This window comes from Balaenoptera physalus, assembly GCF_965194825.1.
Source record: "Balaenoptera physalus genome assembly, chromosome: 11".
Lineage (NCBI taxonomy): Eukaryota > Metazoa > Chordata > Mammalia > Artiodactyla > Balaenopteridae > Balaenoptera > Balaenoptera physalus.
Window position 1 is genome coordinate 71,886,101 of NC_138896.1, and position 16,855 is coordinate 71,902,955.

Below are 16,855 nucleotides of genomic sequence, written 5' to 3' on the forward strand. Positions count from 1 at the left end.
CATTACTACAAAACAGTCACGGTTCAGGGCCTGACTGAGGGAAGAAAGCAAAGACCAACACTGTCCCCATTAACTACTGGAACACAGACACGATTCCCCCATCTTATACCATAAGAAAAATTCAACACTTCTTTCTGTCTCCTTCTCAGAACATGCATTAACTTCACACCACACATGAACATCTCCTGAGACACAGGTGCCTGGAGCCCCAGTTAAGGAGCACAGTAATTCCCCCAGCGAATGACGAGGACAACAATGAGAAACAGGCCCCTGGGTAAAGAGTGGGATGGCATCAAACTATTACCTTTAAGTCATGCAAGACCCCATGCCTGAGCCCTCTTCTCTTCCATCAAAGCCTCTAACTATAGGTGGAGAAAATAAATGCCCTTGACAGAGACAAAGCCACCTCTTGGCAGAGCAGATTCTGGCCCAGATCCTGGCCCCTTCTCTTCTCCTTTCATTCTCAACAAGCAGAGGCTCACTGCCTTGTTCACACACCTGACAGCTTCCCCTGAGATGGGTGCCCAGCATGCTGCTTACCAAAAGCCAGGATTATAGACTCCGGATACATAATCGAATATGTTTTCATCTGATTTAGAATTTTATTTTCTTAGCACAAGTAACTGCCTTAGGAAATAGTGTCTCTCTTACACCTGTGTGCCCAGCTGCAGGGAGAAAAAGTCCACTTACTTTGACTGCAGGGTCTGCCTTGGCCACGTGCCATCTTCATTTTGGGGCTCAATTACTAGCACCTGAGTGAAAGGGGAAACCATATTAGGAATGTGCAAACCATCTCACTGTTGACATGCTCAGAACCAAAAGATACCTGTTCACACACCCTGGGCAGAGCTGTCTGCTGGGGCATGCCTTGGGCCCTCCTACCTGACCCTGGTACAGCCCAGCATCCTGCACAGTGTTGTCTAGCTTGCTCAACTGGTCGTAGGTGTTGCTCATGTATTTGTTCCACAGCCGTGTCTCACGGTCCGCAGGGATGTTGAACAGCTTCCGCATTTCCTTCTCAATGGTTGCTGGGGACAGGCAGAAACATCACTCAGGGCTTTCTCCAGAAGCAAGGCCAGCAACAGCCATGGCAAGCTAATGCTCATCCTCCGTCCTTTTCAGATGGTCACTGTATGCTCTGGATCAAAACTTCTGACCGACCTCAGCCCCTTGGTGACTCCTAAGGCAAACATCTTCCATGGGCATCCTCTTGCACTCATACAACCAAAAATTGTCCCTATGCTTCCCATTCTTTAATGATGTGGGTCCCCATTTTTAGCAGAGAAGCAACATGGAAAAGTCAGAAAACTTATCTTTGGAGTTAAAGATAGATTTGGTTTCAAATGCTAGCTTTGCTGTTTTCTCACTGAGATTTCTGAATAAGTGACATTAATCTCTCTGAATCTGCATTTTTTCACCCTTATTACCATATGTTAAGTGGGCAGAGATCATGCCCAGTGTTTTATACAATATGATTCCCAGGCTTAGCTGTCCACAAGAATACCCTGGGGAGCAGGCTCCCAGGTCAGGACTGGTAACCACAACCCGAGATTATCTGGGTAACAAGTCTGAAGAGGGTGCCCCAGCTTCCCTCTCATTAGTCACAATGCCCTGCACTCTCACTGGATACCTGGAACTCCAGCCCAGCTACTCACCGATGGTGTCTGCCTTGCTGAAATGGCAACTCAGCACATTGGTGGGGTCACTGTTCTCACAAAGCTTCAATTCCAGCAAATACACCTCTACCTTGCAGTGCTTGACAAACAGGCCATGCTCTACAACCTGTGAACAAGAGGCACGGGTGAAGGAGCAGTGGTTCCACACCAGGGCAGTCTTGGAAGCAACATGTCTCATCAGTGGCAAAAGGCAGAATTCACATGATAATCAGTTTCCCTAAGTGATCGGGGGGTCAGAAGTACAGATTTTTAAAGCCACTGGCATCTGTCCTAGTTTAAAAACCTTACTTCCACTCATTAGGGCCAACCAAGAGCATCTGGATGGAACCAGAGCTGGCAACAACAGTGCACAACAGGAAAGTCATTGTTCATCTCTTAGTAGGGATCATGATGCCTCCCTTGCAGGGTCTGTAGAATTAGAGGCCTAGAGAATACAGTTAAAGCCCTTGGCAGCACGCTCGCCACATGGCAGGACTGTGGGCAGGAGCGGACATCTGCGGGAGGCCGGCATGCCCCTAACCATTTGATACCTAACCCCTCTTGGAGTCCCAGGTTTCAAGCTGGAGAAAGAAGGTAGTTCTGGCCCTGAAGAGCAACTCTTAGGAGCTTGGCCTCAGGACTGCAGCCCTTTCCTACTCTGCTAAGAAGGGAAACTAAACACCAGGCAGAGTAAGAAATTTACCCAATGCCTACATATCAACAGTCATGGGGACTCCTGTGATGTCCCCATCCAGTGGGATAAGCAAACAACTGTGGGAATCAGGCTGGTGGTATTCTCACCAGTCCTGTCTACCAGAGGGGCTAACAATCTGAGTTTCTCCCAGGGCCTGCCTTCCCTCAAGAGACTATTCTCTCGGATATAAACACCTGTTTTCCGAGGTACTCAACAGTGTGACCAGAGATTCTTAAGCACAGGGGGAGGGACTTCGTGGGTGGGGCAGTGGTTAAGAATCTGCCTGCCAATGCAGGGGACACGGGTTCGATCCCTGGTCCAGGAAGATTCCCACATGCCACGGAGCAACTAAGCCTGTACACCGCAACTACTGAGCCCGCGAGCCACAACTACTGAAGCCCACACGCCTAGAGCCTGTGCTCCACAACAAGAGAAGCCACCACAATGAGAAGCCCGCGCACCTCAACGAAGAGTAGCCCCCGCTCACTGCAACTAGAGAAAAGCCCACGCGCGGCAATGAAGACCCAACACAGCCAAAAATAAACAAAAAACAAACAAACAAACAAAAAAGCACAGGGGGAAAAGCAATATCAGAAAGGTTAAGTTAAACAAGAAGCAGTACATTATTGTATATCCATATGACCCCAAGTGAACTTTCTCTCATAGAACCTTCCAGAATGTGCTCTCACTGCACCGCTGGACATATCCCAAGCCACTGGGCAGCTGTGATGTCTGGAGGCCTCCACTCAACTTCTTAGGTATGGCCAGTACCCCAGGAAACCAATACCGGTCAGTGTCAGGGAGCACTCACAGACACTGACCAGCAGGTGTAACAATTCATGTACTCACTTTTCTGACAATGGGCCGCTGGCCTTCTACACAGCCATACCAGTTTAGTAACTTATTCCAGGCCTCGACTGGGACCAATACATAGTCCAATTCGTCAATTAAATGTTCTTTCAAGGTCTGACTCTCAGGATCTGAAAAAGGAAAACAGCACATAGCTCACTGCTCTTCTCCCCAGAAATGTTTGTTTTACATGATTCTTATGTACTTTTCAGAAACACAAAAAGCATTTATAGGAACAAGTACAAAATTCCAAAATTCTGTCACTGGCCATAACACAGAGCAGACCTGGAGTCTTTAGTCATGCTTTCTGAACATTTTATGAGGAACTTGTATTTCTTCCATAGTTGGAGGGAGAATGAAAGAGAAAAGAGAAAAACTCCAATTTACACTTTCAAAGTGCTTCCAGATTCCACAATTAAAATTGTTTACTATGAATATTTAACGTAATATTCTGCTTAGTGAAACTGCATTTTAAGGTCAGATATCATCTTCCTTTGAAAGATTTACTAAGAAAGCAAACAAACAAACCATTGAAGTTAAATTTATTTTATCAAGAGTCATTCAGCATTCTTAGTTTTCAACACTCCAAGTGAAAACTCAGCTGGACACCAGCCATGTGGAGGGAGAACACCTTTAACATGCTAAGCATCCATCTTACACCCCACACGGAGGCAACATGACTGTGAGTCAGAAAAGGACATCCATGGTCTGAAACATACTCTCTCAATGGAGGACCAAGGGACTGGATCAAGGGAAGAGTAATCATCTCCCATCAAGGAAGCCTCCCTGCTAAGCCTGTGCCCATCTACACCCACTCCCGCAGTAGTGGAAGCCACTATTCTCCGCCAGACAAATGAAGCCATGAAGCCGGGGAAGCAAAAAGTACCCACAATGGTGCAACTCATCTGTAATTCAAGGCAGACAATGTTAAAAACAAAAACCAAAAACAGCATGCACAAGGTGACCAGGGCTTCCTATCACCTCTCCCACCAGTTTACACCCTACCCCATGAGGTCTTCTGCCCTTCCTCAGGGCGAGTTTCAGATCTGATCCACCTCTGCCTTTTTCGTTTCCAAGGAAAAAGGAAAGGAACTAAACAGCCTTGGAGAACAGGAATACCAAGGTGAGAAGGATGAATGGAAAAACAAAATGTGGTATATACACACAGTGGGATATCATTCAACCTTTAAAAAAAAGAAATTCTGACATGCCGTTAACATGGATAAACCTTGAGGACATTATGCTAAATGAAATAAGCCAGTCACAGAAAAACAAATACTGTATGATTCCACTTACATTAGGTACCTAGAATAGTCAGACACAGAGACAGAAAGTAGAATGGTGGTTGCCAGGGGCTTGCGGGGGAAGGAGATTGGAAATACTGTTTAATGAGTATGGAGTTTCAGTTTTGTAAGATAAAAAAGTTCTGGAGATGGGTTGTGCAACAATGTGAATATACTTTACACTACTGAACACTTAAAAATATGCAGATGGTAAATTTTATGTGTATTTTACCATAATTTAAAAGAAAAAAAAAAAAGTGGCTCCTTCTCACTGATAAGCCAATCACCTTCCACACCAGCTCTGGCATGATTAATACTGATCGACCACCCCTTTTCTATTCAGCAACAGAAGGATGGCACAGGGGTAGTACTTATCAGTCTACTTGAAACAAGAGCTTCTGAAAAAACTGACACCTAAACTCCAAGGTTTTCTCTGATTTGCAAATTAAAACTCATAAAGGTTATTCACTTGTCTTACTTGGAGACATACACCTTCATTTCTAACACTAAGCACTATGCAGACCTGGCCACGCATAGTGTGCCAAACAGCAGCCAGAAACCTTAAAATGTGGGAAAGGAACCGAGAGCTTTTAGCATCATCAACCCCAAGTACATCAATTCTTACAAGGCTTTCTCCTCTGGGGCTCAGTGACAATTTTCTCAAAATGTCATTCTTATGACACTATAGGGCAAACACAGGAACTTAACTGGAATTTTCAATGCAGTTCACTATTTTCACTTAAAACTGGATCAGTCTAAGGGCAGCGTGCTAAAAATCACACATGAGTTTTACAGAAAGGATTTAGGCTCTGCAAATTTCTCCAACAGAGGCAAATAAAGGCAAAAAAGGAGAGCACAGTTTGGTCTAAGCATTGGGATTCCAAATATACAGCAGGGGCACAGGTGGAAATACGAGAGGGGTGCTCTGCAGACAACATTAGCAAGTTGCCCTACCCCCTCCTCCCTACATGTTCAAGAGCCCCTTCTAGGTCATTCCCCATTCTAGGGTCATTCCATGACCCTAGGCGGAAGGCAGCCAGACTGGGCCAGAGATAGACCATTCCCACACTGTCAGTGTTCCAGGGTCTGAACGGAATGTACTTCTCACTTCCCAAGCACACAACAAATGTTTTGAGCCTAAGCCAGGTGACATCAAATTGGAAGACCGCAGAAGGAATGCTTGTCCTTAGCTGAAGGTCAGGCAAAATTACTTCAGAGGGTCCCTCCAGCTCTAGCGTTCTCATCACCAATACTATTAAAAGCCTTAAGAATTCTCCTTCTCAAAAAAAAAGAGGGAAAACGACAAAGTGCAAACACAATGCAATTATCCTTTGGGGTAACTTCATGGTATACTGCCACCATCTGACTTACATCAGTAAACAAAGCCTATGACATTATTGTCATTCAGACCTCCCCTAAAACAAGGTGTATGCTGAAGCACTGCTCTTTTTTTTTTCTCACTGCTCATTTTTAAAAACACCCAGGTAGTGTTATGTACTTGAATCAAGCCTCAAAAGCCTCATGCACTGTCTGCCTTCCTGCTGCCCTGATTGTGGGCCCAGGCAACAGATCACCTCTGTCCTGGTTGCAAGGGAGTCTAAAGCCAGGCAGAACAAAGCCTAGGAAAGGCCAATTGCCATTTCTGTGCATCTAAAGGTGCAAGCCAAGCTCAGGTGTGTCATACATCACTTTTTCAGTCATTTCTTCCATTGGGAGCTGACTGTGATCATAACTCTACTAACCTTCCACCTCCCCTTACACTACTTCTATGACAAACACAGCCATCACAGGAATGCTTGATGAATGTTGACAGGTCTACAATTTGTTTCACTGCAAAGGCAACACAGAAAATTCTGGTTCCCAAATTTCAGATTCCAGATGCCATTTCAAAATGATATCCTATTTCTTTCCATTCAATACACTAATCTAAAATCTGAAATCTCTAGCAGAACTAATTTGAAAAAGAGAGAGACGGGCAGACAGAAATTTAAAATGCTAGAAGCACACTCTTACCAAGAGCAGTTAATTTAGGGGAAAAAAAGCAGCTTAACTTCTCCATGAGGGTCTGCATAGACTTCTGCTATAAACACAAGTCAAGGACACTTGTTTCTGTCCCCTCACAGTAGGAAAGTCAGGTTCACAATAACCATGTTACAGATAAACATGACCTCAGGTCACGACCCAGGTGGACATTTCAGTTAGATAAGCAACAGGATACTGCACCTGAAAAGAGTCCGGAGTTATCTATCGGGCCAGGAAACAGATTATGTTCACCCACACTGTACATATCCCAGCTGTCGAAGCCCACATACTTCTTCCACTGCTTGAACCACCGGCTGTCAATAAGATACCTAGAGACAGACAAAAATTTGCTGTACCAGACAAGCTGAGCTTGTAAGTTTCTGCAGCTGCTCCCTCAATTTTTTTATGGTCCTCCCACTTGGGGAGCAAGCAACCCCCACTAAAAAACACACTTTCAAGAGCAGGAGCAGGACCAGGCCCTGCATGGCACAGTGAGCCTGGCCCAAGGCAGGCATCCATTAAGTGAAATGATTGTTGAAAGAATCCATAAATGAAAGGAAGGAAATGACTGGCTTCAAAATGCTTGTTTAAAGAAATTCTTTCTATGGGGAAAACCTTGTTTGCTAATGACCATGTCATTAATTTCATAATGATCTTTGTAGAGGTCCTTGTCCAGGCAGACAGTTTGGTTACACTGCTCTGCTTGATGTGAACAGCAGTAAAACAATTTTCTTTCTAAAAATGAGATAATAACATCACACACTTCAGTTTTCCTTTGAGGACCAAACAAGATATCAAAAAATGTGTTTGTGTGTGTGTATATATATATGTGTGTGTGTGTGTATATATATATATATATACACACACACATACATGTACACATGTATACATATAGACACACACATATATACATATAATATTGTCTTGGCGTGTTTATCTTGTCAAAAAAGCATTAAGTTGATCTGGTTATATTTTAGAAGTATCACCATGCTGTTTTACAATTAAGACAGAAGGAGAGGAAAACCTCTGTAGGGGAACAAAGCACAACAATTATATTGGTGAGTCCTTCAAATTTTACAACCAACACACTCCAGAGGAGATCAGGCAGCTTCCCCAAGGCCACAAGGATCCATAAGTATATCCAAATCTCTAAAATGCTCTTTCCCCTCCAAACACTTTTAGTGTGTGATTTTAGTCTATGTGAAACTTCCTCTGCTTCTGCTGAGTATTTTTCATGTGCCACCACTACTCAGGATATCATCTAAAAGTACTTCTGCCTGCCCTGCCTTTCACAGCCTGGCTAGCTCAAGAACACTGTAAAGACTAAATTCTTCCTAATCTCAATGCTTCCCTTCCCTGCTCAATTCCTCTGTCACTATAAGGGGCATTATCACCACTACCATAGTTTCTTAAAGAGGGTTGATCAATCATATTCAATGCAAAGACAAGCCCCAGTTTTCTGCTCCCACACAATAATACCACCCAGGAATCTCTTCACTAGTGGAAGTTCTGTCCCTTCTACTAGACAATTTATTAAGAAAAACTTCCTGACTCAGACTTGCTCTTCTAAATCCTGGTCTTTTAATCCTCTTTTTAGTTAGGCTCTACGCTACCCGCCTCTCCCACTCCGAAATGCTGCCGCCACAATTATTTTTGACATCTGCTACCAAAATAACCTGGGGCTCTCAGACATTTGTTCAGCCTCTGACCTTGACGTCTGTTCGGCAGTTTACAAGTTACAAGTATCTACTTCGGATCTACGCCTCAACCAACTGAAGGAAGGAGCGCCAAATATCGCTACCCTGGTTTTAATGGTAAGGAATCAGGGTCTGTGAGGTGTGGACGCCTTCGCCCAAAGTCACAAAGCGAGTCCTCAAAGGTAAAGGACTCTCCTCAACCTGAAGGTCCCCGTGAGCGTTCGGCTTCTGTCCACCCCGTAGCCCTAGCCTCCGCCGGATCCGCCCCCTGGGGCTCCGAATGGACCGGGACGACCCTCAGCTCCACCCACGCTTTCCCAGAGGTAATCTAGGGCTCCCTCCCCTAAAGGGTGGGGGTGAAGCCACTCTCTCAGGATCACTAACATCGCCCCCACCTGGCCCCTGCCCAAGCCGGGAAAGAGGGGCCGGACCTGAGAGTCCGAGCGCCGGCCCCTGGCCCTGTGGGGCGGAAAGGCGGGCCCGGCGCTCACCACTGCGCCCCTCGTTGGAGCGTGGTCCTCATCAAGGCCCCGAGCTCGGATTTCTGGGTCTCCGCATCCGGTCGCTCACGGCAGCCCCCGCCTTCCGCCATCTCGTCCGTGTCCCCGGCCCTGCCGGCCCGGACATCCGCCTCGCGCACAACGTGCTGCGGTCCGCGCCCACGCACGCACGCACGCACGCATGTGCGCACGCCCAAGCCCCTCCCTTCGTCGCGGCCCGCAGCGCCTGCCAGCCTCTGCCTTTCCAACACCCACGGCGCGCCGCCCCTCTCCAGCCCGTGCGCGGTGGAGCGGGGAGGGGGGCCGGAAGAGGAGGTGGCGCGGAGATGAAGCCGCTGCTTCCTCCGCCCGGCAGGTCTCGCCGCCTGGTGGCCGCCTGGCACCCCTTTTCCTGTCCAGCCCGGCGATCTCAAGGAGTCAGACCGCAGGCCCTACGACCCTTCCGGCACCCCCTTCCGGCCAGCGGTGTTATCCTGGTCTTAAATAAACGCAGCGCCAGGTGCGAGGAGCCCTGGAACTAGATTTTCTTGTTTTCACTCCGGCCAGTCCACTTTCAGCAGAGGCCTTAAGCAAGTCTTTAGCTGCCCAAACGTGGGCTCCAGGTCCCTGTCCGGGACACCCTACAGGGATTTTGGAGAGTGCCAGGTGCACCAGCGCTTTGGGACCGGGACTCGACGGTGTGGCCTAGTCATTAGCAATCGTGTCCGTCTGGAAGCCAGAATCACCCGGCCCAGGCTGAATTCCACAAGCCCTCCACTGAGCTAGCTGCTTACTTTGTCAGGGAGGCAGGCAGCCACAGAGGGGCGATAGCAATGGGGGTGGGAGGAGAGGACTAGGTGTATTCACATTAGATGTCCAGGCTGCTGATTCGTTTTGCAGCAAGATACAGCGTCCTGAACACCGTATGTTTCCCACTCGACCCTGCATACAAAAAACACAGCCCTCCTCCTGGAGGGGGAAGTACGCCCAGAGCAAGGAGGAGACCAGGCAGCTGGCCTATGTGAGTCTAGCAGTTCCCACCCTCAGAGAAAAATAAATAAGACCCAGTACCTGCCCTTGTAAGATCTAACAGAGGAGAGGGGATCTTCCACAAATAGCCCCAGCGCCAAGAAGTGCGTGATAAGCACCGTTACAGGGTATGAACCAAAGACTAGACCCCAAGCTGTGAAAGGGAGCCTTTGACTTAAGTACCTTTTGAGTGTGATTTTTTTTTTTTGTCTGCGTTGGGTTTTCATTGCTGTGTGCAGGCGTTCTCTAGTTGCGGAGAGCAGGGGCTACACTTCGTTGAGGTGCATGGGCTTCTCATTGCAGTGGCTTCTCTTGTTGCAAAACACAGGCTCTAGACACATGGGCTTCAGTAGTTGTGGCATGCAGGCTCAGTAGTTGTGGCCCACGGACTTAGTTGCTCTGTGGCATGTGGGATCTTCCCAGACCAGGGAGCGAACCCATGTCCCCTGCATTGGCAGGCTGATTCTTAACCACTGCGCCACCAGGGAAGTCCCGAGTGTGATTGTGAAGAAAGCATAGAAATGATGGTGCATGTTAAAGGAGAGGAGACTAGAAGGGTCAAAGAGAATTTCTGGAGCAAGCAAGGAAGGATCAAAGAGTGAAGATTAGGCCAGTTGAGCTGGGCACAGACTGAAAGGACCTGAGAGCTAAAACTAGAAGGGAGGCCGGAGGGACATATGTCCTGCCTTAAATGGCCCACAGATATTGTAGGAGGTTGAAGAGCAAAGAGAAATAGCTGAGGGTGCTTTATGCCTACAGTGGTGCAGCCCAGAGACCTACTAGGAACCTTTGGAAAGGTGCCTATGAAGGAGGAGAGGAGAAACAGATGAGCCATGTTCAGTGTTGGGGGTGGAAGAGAGAGCTGGCCTGGTGAAGCTGTGGTAGGACATTTGAACAGATTTACTATTTTTATGTTGGGTTTTGGCTAATTGAAATTAATTTGCACTCCTGGGACATCTATCACACCATCTGGTAACAGAGGCCTTTTGGCAGTTGGGTAGATAGCAGGGGAAAGTAATTTGGAATTAAAACTGCCTTGAATAACCACATAGCAGTTAATCCCCTGCAGGTAAGAGTTACCATCACGTGATAATTCTAAATCTGGGGAGCCAACCCTGGCACCCCAAGTGCCCTTCTGTGAAAGTTCTTTGAAATTGTTAAAAATGTTATCAAATGAGAAACACTGCCTTTAGTCCTATTTATGGAAGAAGAAAGTTGGGTTACTGACATGACTTCAGAACCTACATTACAATGTCTGCTTCCCTCCTCTTTTTTTAGCAGTTTCTCCTATACCATTTATGGCATGGGTCAGAGTCTTAAGGAAGTAGGACAAGTCGTCAGCACCACTAGAAAGGGGGACAAAACCTAATTATAAAAATGAAAACTTTGGAAAATCTTTTTAAGCCTGGATCTCTTCAGTGCTATTAAATAGCTGTAAAATTAGTACACTAATTATGGGTAGTCCCTAAAAATTTATATTAAAATTATCAAGTGCCAGTAGTTAAAATGCAAGGAATAAAGTGAAACTTCATAACCAGAAGATCACCATTATTTCCAGTTTTAAAACTTTCTTAGTGAGTTTGATTATATGTTAAAAACTGAGAACTAGAAACAATGAACATCTGCCTGTGTGTTCCTGCTGTTGTGAGAGTGACCCGCGGATTTGGGAGGAAAGGAGTTGAGTGATTCAACTCAGGAGACACCCTGGCCCCAGGACTGTGTTCTCTGTTGGGCCATTTCCCCTAGGGAGAGGTATGGGCCTAGTAGACCCCTCTCTTTGCCCCACAACCAAACCCCAGAACTGAACAACTCACCCATTGCCAAGGGAGCTTGGAGCACAACAACAGGAAGGAAAGCAGGAAGAGAGCTGGAGGCAACAGGTCTGGCTGATTGGTTACATACTACGATCTTGGACTGTGATGATCTATCTAATTGAGGGTTCGTAATGTCTGGGTGTGTGAACTTTAAGTTTTATTTGGTTCCAAATCATGAAGTTCTTGCCTTGGCTGGTACTATGGCTTGCTCTAAACCTACCTGGAGTTGGCCCTCCCCAGTCACCCTTGGTCCACACTTGGCCGGCAATCACAGAGCACGTGTGGCTGTATTCACAAATACTGGGCACCTTTTTTTTTTTTTTTGGCTGCATTGAGTCTTCGTTGCTGCGTGCGGGCTTTCTCTAGTTGTGGTGAGCGGGGACTACTCTTCATTGCGGGGCGTGGGCTTCTCATTGCAGTGGCTTCTCTTGTTGTGGAACGTGGGCACTAGGCACGTGGGCTTCAGTAGTTGCAGCACGTGGGCTCAGTAGTTGTGGCACGTGGACCCTAGAAAGTGCGGGCTTCAGTAGTTGTGGCACGCGGGCTCAGTAGTTTTGGCCCACAGGCTTAGTTGCTCTGCGGCATGTGGGATCTTCCCGGACCAGGGATCGAACCTGTGTCCCCTGCATTGGCAGGGGGATTCTTAACCACTGCACCACCAGGGAAGTCCCTTGGGCACCTTTTGATTAGAGGTGGCATCAGGAGAGAAATACTTTTTTTTCCTTTTTGCCTGTGCTTCCTTACCTTGCCCAGGGGACTGTGAAAAAGTGAAAGGCGCTAGAGGTACATTTTAGAAGAATTAAATGTCTTATCAGTGACACTTTCACCTCTGTTACATAAGGGTTAGGTTACTGGGGAAGGTGACAGAGGCAAAAAACTGAATGAATCTCACAGAAAGGACGTGGGATCATTTTTTCCCATGTTGGAGATTCCATTCTGGTTATGCCACTGTCGGTAGCTAGCCCTGATTGGGTGGGGAAGGTGTTGTGTCCTGGGCCCATGTGTGGTCGTGTCTCCTCTTCTTGCTCTAATTCTGTTACCATCAATGTCTTAACCTTAAATAAGCATTTAGATATTAATTGTTAGATATTAATTGTATGTGTCGTTTTCCCTTTGCACAGAGCAAATTCTCCATAAGCATTTCTTGGGTGAATGAATGAAAGAAGTATCCAGATAGTAGTCATTTTTTTCATTTGACTGATAATCTGTTATGTCCTCACAGTCCCTACCGTCCAGGGGTTCCCAGCCAGTGAGGTTGGGGAAGATGTTTTCACATGTAATTATAGTGTGTTGTGTGATAAAAGTGCTAGAGGAACATGGAGGGTGATGCTGTAGACACTTCGCTAGGAAGGAAACATAAGCAACTGGTGTAGGAAGCAGAGGTATGCTTAACATTAAGGATGAAAAAAATTAAAGATAAGAAAAAGGGAGGGACTTCCCTGGTGGTCCAGTAGTTAAGACTCCGCACTTCCAGTGCAGGGGGTGCGGGTTCAATCCCTAGTCAGGGAACTAAGATCCCACATGCTGTGCAGCAGTGAGGCCCAGAAGAAAAAAAAACAGTATGCTTAACATCCCCCCGACCTTTGAGGATGCATGATGAGTCTTCCAAGGAATCCTGAGGGGACCAGGGCTTCTTTAGATTCACACACATGTACACAGATATAGCCACGTGCTGGGGACAGAGGAGGCTGGGGTAACAGGTGCTTCTTCTGCAGGGAGGCTCAGATTCCCTCCAGTCGCCTCCCTGTGGAGTCAGGTAGCCTGCAGGACTGTAGGACACCACCCAAGGTGGGCTGCACCTGCCCCTGGATACTGCCCCGACTCTGGGCATTTGGATTAAGTGAGCCTGTCTGTGGTCTCCTACCTTGGCCTTGCTGGCCATGGCTACACTGGACCTGGGAGGGGTGCTGGGAGTGGGGTTTCTGTCTGCAGGATGAATGATAGAAGAGCTACTGGGCCTCTGCCCAGCACATCACTGTCATGTCCTGTCAGTTTCAATGCTTCTGGATGCAACTAACAGAATACCCACCAGCAAGTGGCCCACCTAGTTAGTGATTTTATTTTTGTTTTTTCACGTGACAAGTCTGGATTTGAGTTCTTGGGTAGGTCAAAGCTGAAGGATGTCAGATCTCAAGTTGGCTTCTCTGTTACCCCCAGGGCCAGTGCCCATAAGCCCTCACTCCTTGGGCAAGAACTTCTCTCATCTGAGCTCCTGCTTCCCAATCCAGCAGTGCCTGATGCCCAGTAACTTATTGACCAGCTCCAGCTGGGCTTTATTTTAGTGCCATCCCAGGTGTGCCACACCTCTATGAAAGCATGCTTATCTAGCCTATTTGGTGATTGTAATAACAAAAACCTGCCAAATTCAGAGTACTCTGACAGGAATCCCTGCCCATTCTTTAAAAATCCATGCTGTGGATGGATTTATTTCTCTTGTGGAAAGCTTTAGCAAGTATTTTTTACTCAATATTACCCCAAAGTTAAAACTTATGAGAAAAGGCTGATCAGGCCAGGAATGCCTCACTGAAAATAAGCTTATTTTAAATGTTGTTTGTGGAACTACATCAAGACAGAATGAGGAAGTCATCTGATAAAGAACTAATTGTGCAAGAAGTGCCTGACCAAATGAATTTTATCAGATTTTTTTTCAGCTTTGTTGAGGTATAGTTGACAAATAAATTTTAGTGTGTACATTGTGATTTAATATACATATACATATTTTATCAGATTTAATGTTTAAAAAAAATATTTAAAACCAGCATTTCTGGAAGAACTGCTAAAATGGAGGCTTCTGAACCTACTGAGTAACAGCACAACCCATCCCCTTCTCAGAAGACCTGTGGCCTAAATACTGCTGCCTGCTCCCAGATCAGGCAGTGTCCCGGGAGGCACTGCTACCAAAGGCCAGGACCGCAGGCAGGTTCACTGGGATTCCTTCACTTTTACTTGTTAATTTGAGCTGCTGATTCACAATGGGGTGGAGTGGGTGCAGGTCAGAGCCAGTAGCAGTTGCATGGTTGAATGAGAAAGAATGTGTGTGTGTTTTGGGGGAAGATGTCCACTTTCTTGGGGAGGAAGATGAAGTGTTAACCGGCTTTAGTCTGAGTGTTCCCAGAAAAAGAGAGAGTTGAAAAGGACAGTTAAAGGAGGCATGCAGCTTCAAGTCTGAGGAGGAGTATTCACCAGCCAGTGTCAGCCACATGGGGATCTCAGAATTTCCTTTCTCTTGCAGCCCAAGGCATAAACTGAAGAAAAAAAAAAAAAAAAAAAGGTGGGCAAGGAGAGGTGAGTCACCAGGTACCCAGAGGGGAAGAAGTTGGAGTCAGTTTGGAAAGCCCTGGATTCCCATCCCAGAGCCTAACCAGAGAGTGTGGCCCGGGCCACACTGACCCTTTACAGGAAAGGGGAGAGTTGGAGTAGGAAGTCTCTCCTCATGGGTTCAGCTGTAGGACATTGAATAGGACCCTAAATCCCCAGGCTATCCACATCAGCATCTCTGGAGGGGGGCCGTGGACATAGCTTTTAACAAGCACCCAGGTGATTTTTGGGCACTGTGTATTAGCTCCCAGAATAGGACCTGGTAGATCTCGGGCACTGGCTGTCTGGTTACAGCTCTAGCTCCCCCTGACACTGCACTTGCTGAGGAACCCTTAGTTCACAAGCACTCATCCCAGATAACTATTCTTTTTATTTTTTTAATTTTGGCCACGCTGTGAGGCATGCGGGATCTTAGTTCCCTGACCAGGGATTGAACCCGTGCCCTCTGCAATGGAAGCGCAGAATCCTAACCACTGGACCACCAGGGAAGTGCCCCCAGCTAACAATTCTTTATGAAATGTCCCTTCCCTAGGCTCTTTGACTCCATCCATCACTGTTCCAGCTGTGCCTCTCTGCCATCTGACCCAGAAGCACTGTGAATTCATAGGCCTCAAGTTTAGGCCCCCTGATCTTCTTGCCACTCTCCCCAGGTGAGACCGTATCCTCTCCAATGGCTACTTACTGGCCCCTTGACTAGACCTTTGTCTCCAACCCAAATTCCTTTTCTGAGCCTCTTGTAAGCACCTGCTCCAGATATCTCCATCTGGATGTCTCATGCGCCAAATCTGAATCTAAACACTTTTCTTCTCCCCACACCTGCTCCTCCTTGTGTTACCTGATTGTCAGTGATGCCACCTTTCCACCTCAGACCTTCACACACTGAACTCCCTGCCTGTCCACCCTCCATCAGCTTGTTCCTCAGCTAACTGCTCCTTAACCTCTCTTCAGCTTCACTGTTACTCCCTCCAAGAGACAAAAGCGTGATCCTCCCCACTGGGCCAGGCCCTCTAATTTATTCTCAAAGTACGCCATACTACTCTCATAGAACTAAACATGCATTTAGTAATTATAGAGTCTTTCCGCTTTCCTGAGGACTGTATCCTGGCACCCAGCAGAGTATATGGCACAGGGCTGAATGATGAGTGTTGCAATAAAGGAGCAAAGGGCTTTTAGAGAAGAGATGTGGGGTTTAAGGAGGTCAAAGAGTGCCTAGGTATACCCAGATATACCCAGGTGTATAGGTTGTTAGTTTCCATTCCAGCAGTCAGATTTGGAGTCTACAAATAATCCTCAAAAATCCCTGACCCTGTTTTTTTGTTTGTTTGTTTTTAATTTTATTATTTTTTTACTTTTGGCTGTGTTGGGTTTTCGTTGCTGCACGCGGGCTTTCTCTAGTTGCGGAGAGTGGGGGCTCCTCTTCATTGTGGTGCGCGGGCTTCTCATTGCAGTGGCTTCTCCTGTTGCGGAGCACGGGCTCTAGTCGCGCGGGCTTCAGTAGTTGCAGTGCGTGGGCTCAGTAGTTGTGGCACACGAGCCTAGTTGCTCCATGGCATGTGGGATCTTCCCAGACCAGGGATCAAACCTGCGTCCCCTGCCTTGACAGGAGGATTCTTAACCACTGTGCCACCAGGGAAGTCCCCCTGACCCTGTTTTGAGTGGAAAGTTTTTCTCTTTATATTAATTGACGAACACTGGCTGATTCATGCTGTACACCAGGCTCTATGGACCCTGAGGAGATGACCAGCCCCTTTCCACCTCCCAGACTTTCACCCTCTGGGAAAGCAGACCAGTCACTCACAGATGTAATCAAGACTTTTGGTTCTGAGAGGAGCACAGATAGAGTGGGGTCTCAATGGGGAACAGAGCTCTGCCTTGTTACCTCAGAGGGGACTCAAAAGCGAGGTGGAAAAAAAAAAAAAAAAAAAAAAAAAAGCGAGGTGGAGAGGCCTTGCAGCCAGAGGGAGGTGGGCGTTTTGATGATGGAGAGAGAGGGAGCCAGAACAGAAACAGCCCTT

The 16,855-nt window shown here is 47.0% G+C and overlaps 1 protein-coding gene across 7 annotated transcripts in view; it reads right to left on the bottom strand.

Annotated features, from left to right (window-relative positions):
* Positions 1 to 8,854, bottom strand: part of USP4 (ubiquitin specific peptidase 4) — a 48,354-nt gene extending 39,500 nt beyond the window's left edge. For 5 of the 7 annotated variants that reach the window (XM_082413628.1, XM_082413630.1, XM_082413627.1 and 2 more), the window contains exons 1-6: positions 8,692 to 8,852; positions 6,705 to 6,832; positions 3,199 to 3,329; positions 1,656 to 1,782; positions 883 to 1,028; positions 691 to 752 (exon numbers count right to left, since the gene is read on the bottom strand). In XM_082413628.1, coding sequence (XP_082269754.1) covers positions 691 to 752; positions 883 to 1,028; positions 1,656 to 1,782; positions 3,199 to 3,329; positions 6,705 to 6,832; positions 8,692 to 8,792 — 695 coding nt within the window. In that variant the 5' untranslated portion in view covers positions 8,793 to 8,852. Of the gene's footprint in view, positions 1 to 690; positions 753 to 882; positions 1,029 to 1,655; positions 1,783 to 3,198; positions 3,330 to 6,704; positions 6,833 to 8,691 lie in introns of all 7 variants that reach the window. The other 2 variants (XM_082413631.1, XM_082413632.1) reach the window with 2 other exon arrangements.
* Positions 8,855 to 16,855: the final 8,001 nt, after the last annotated feature.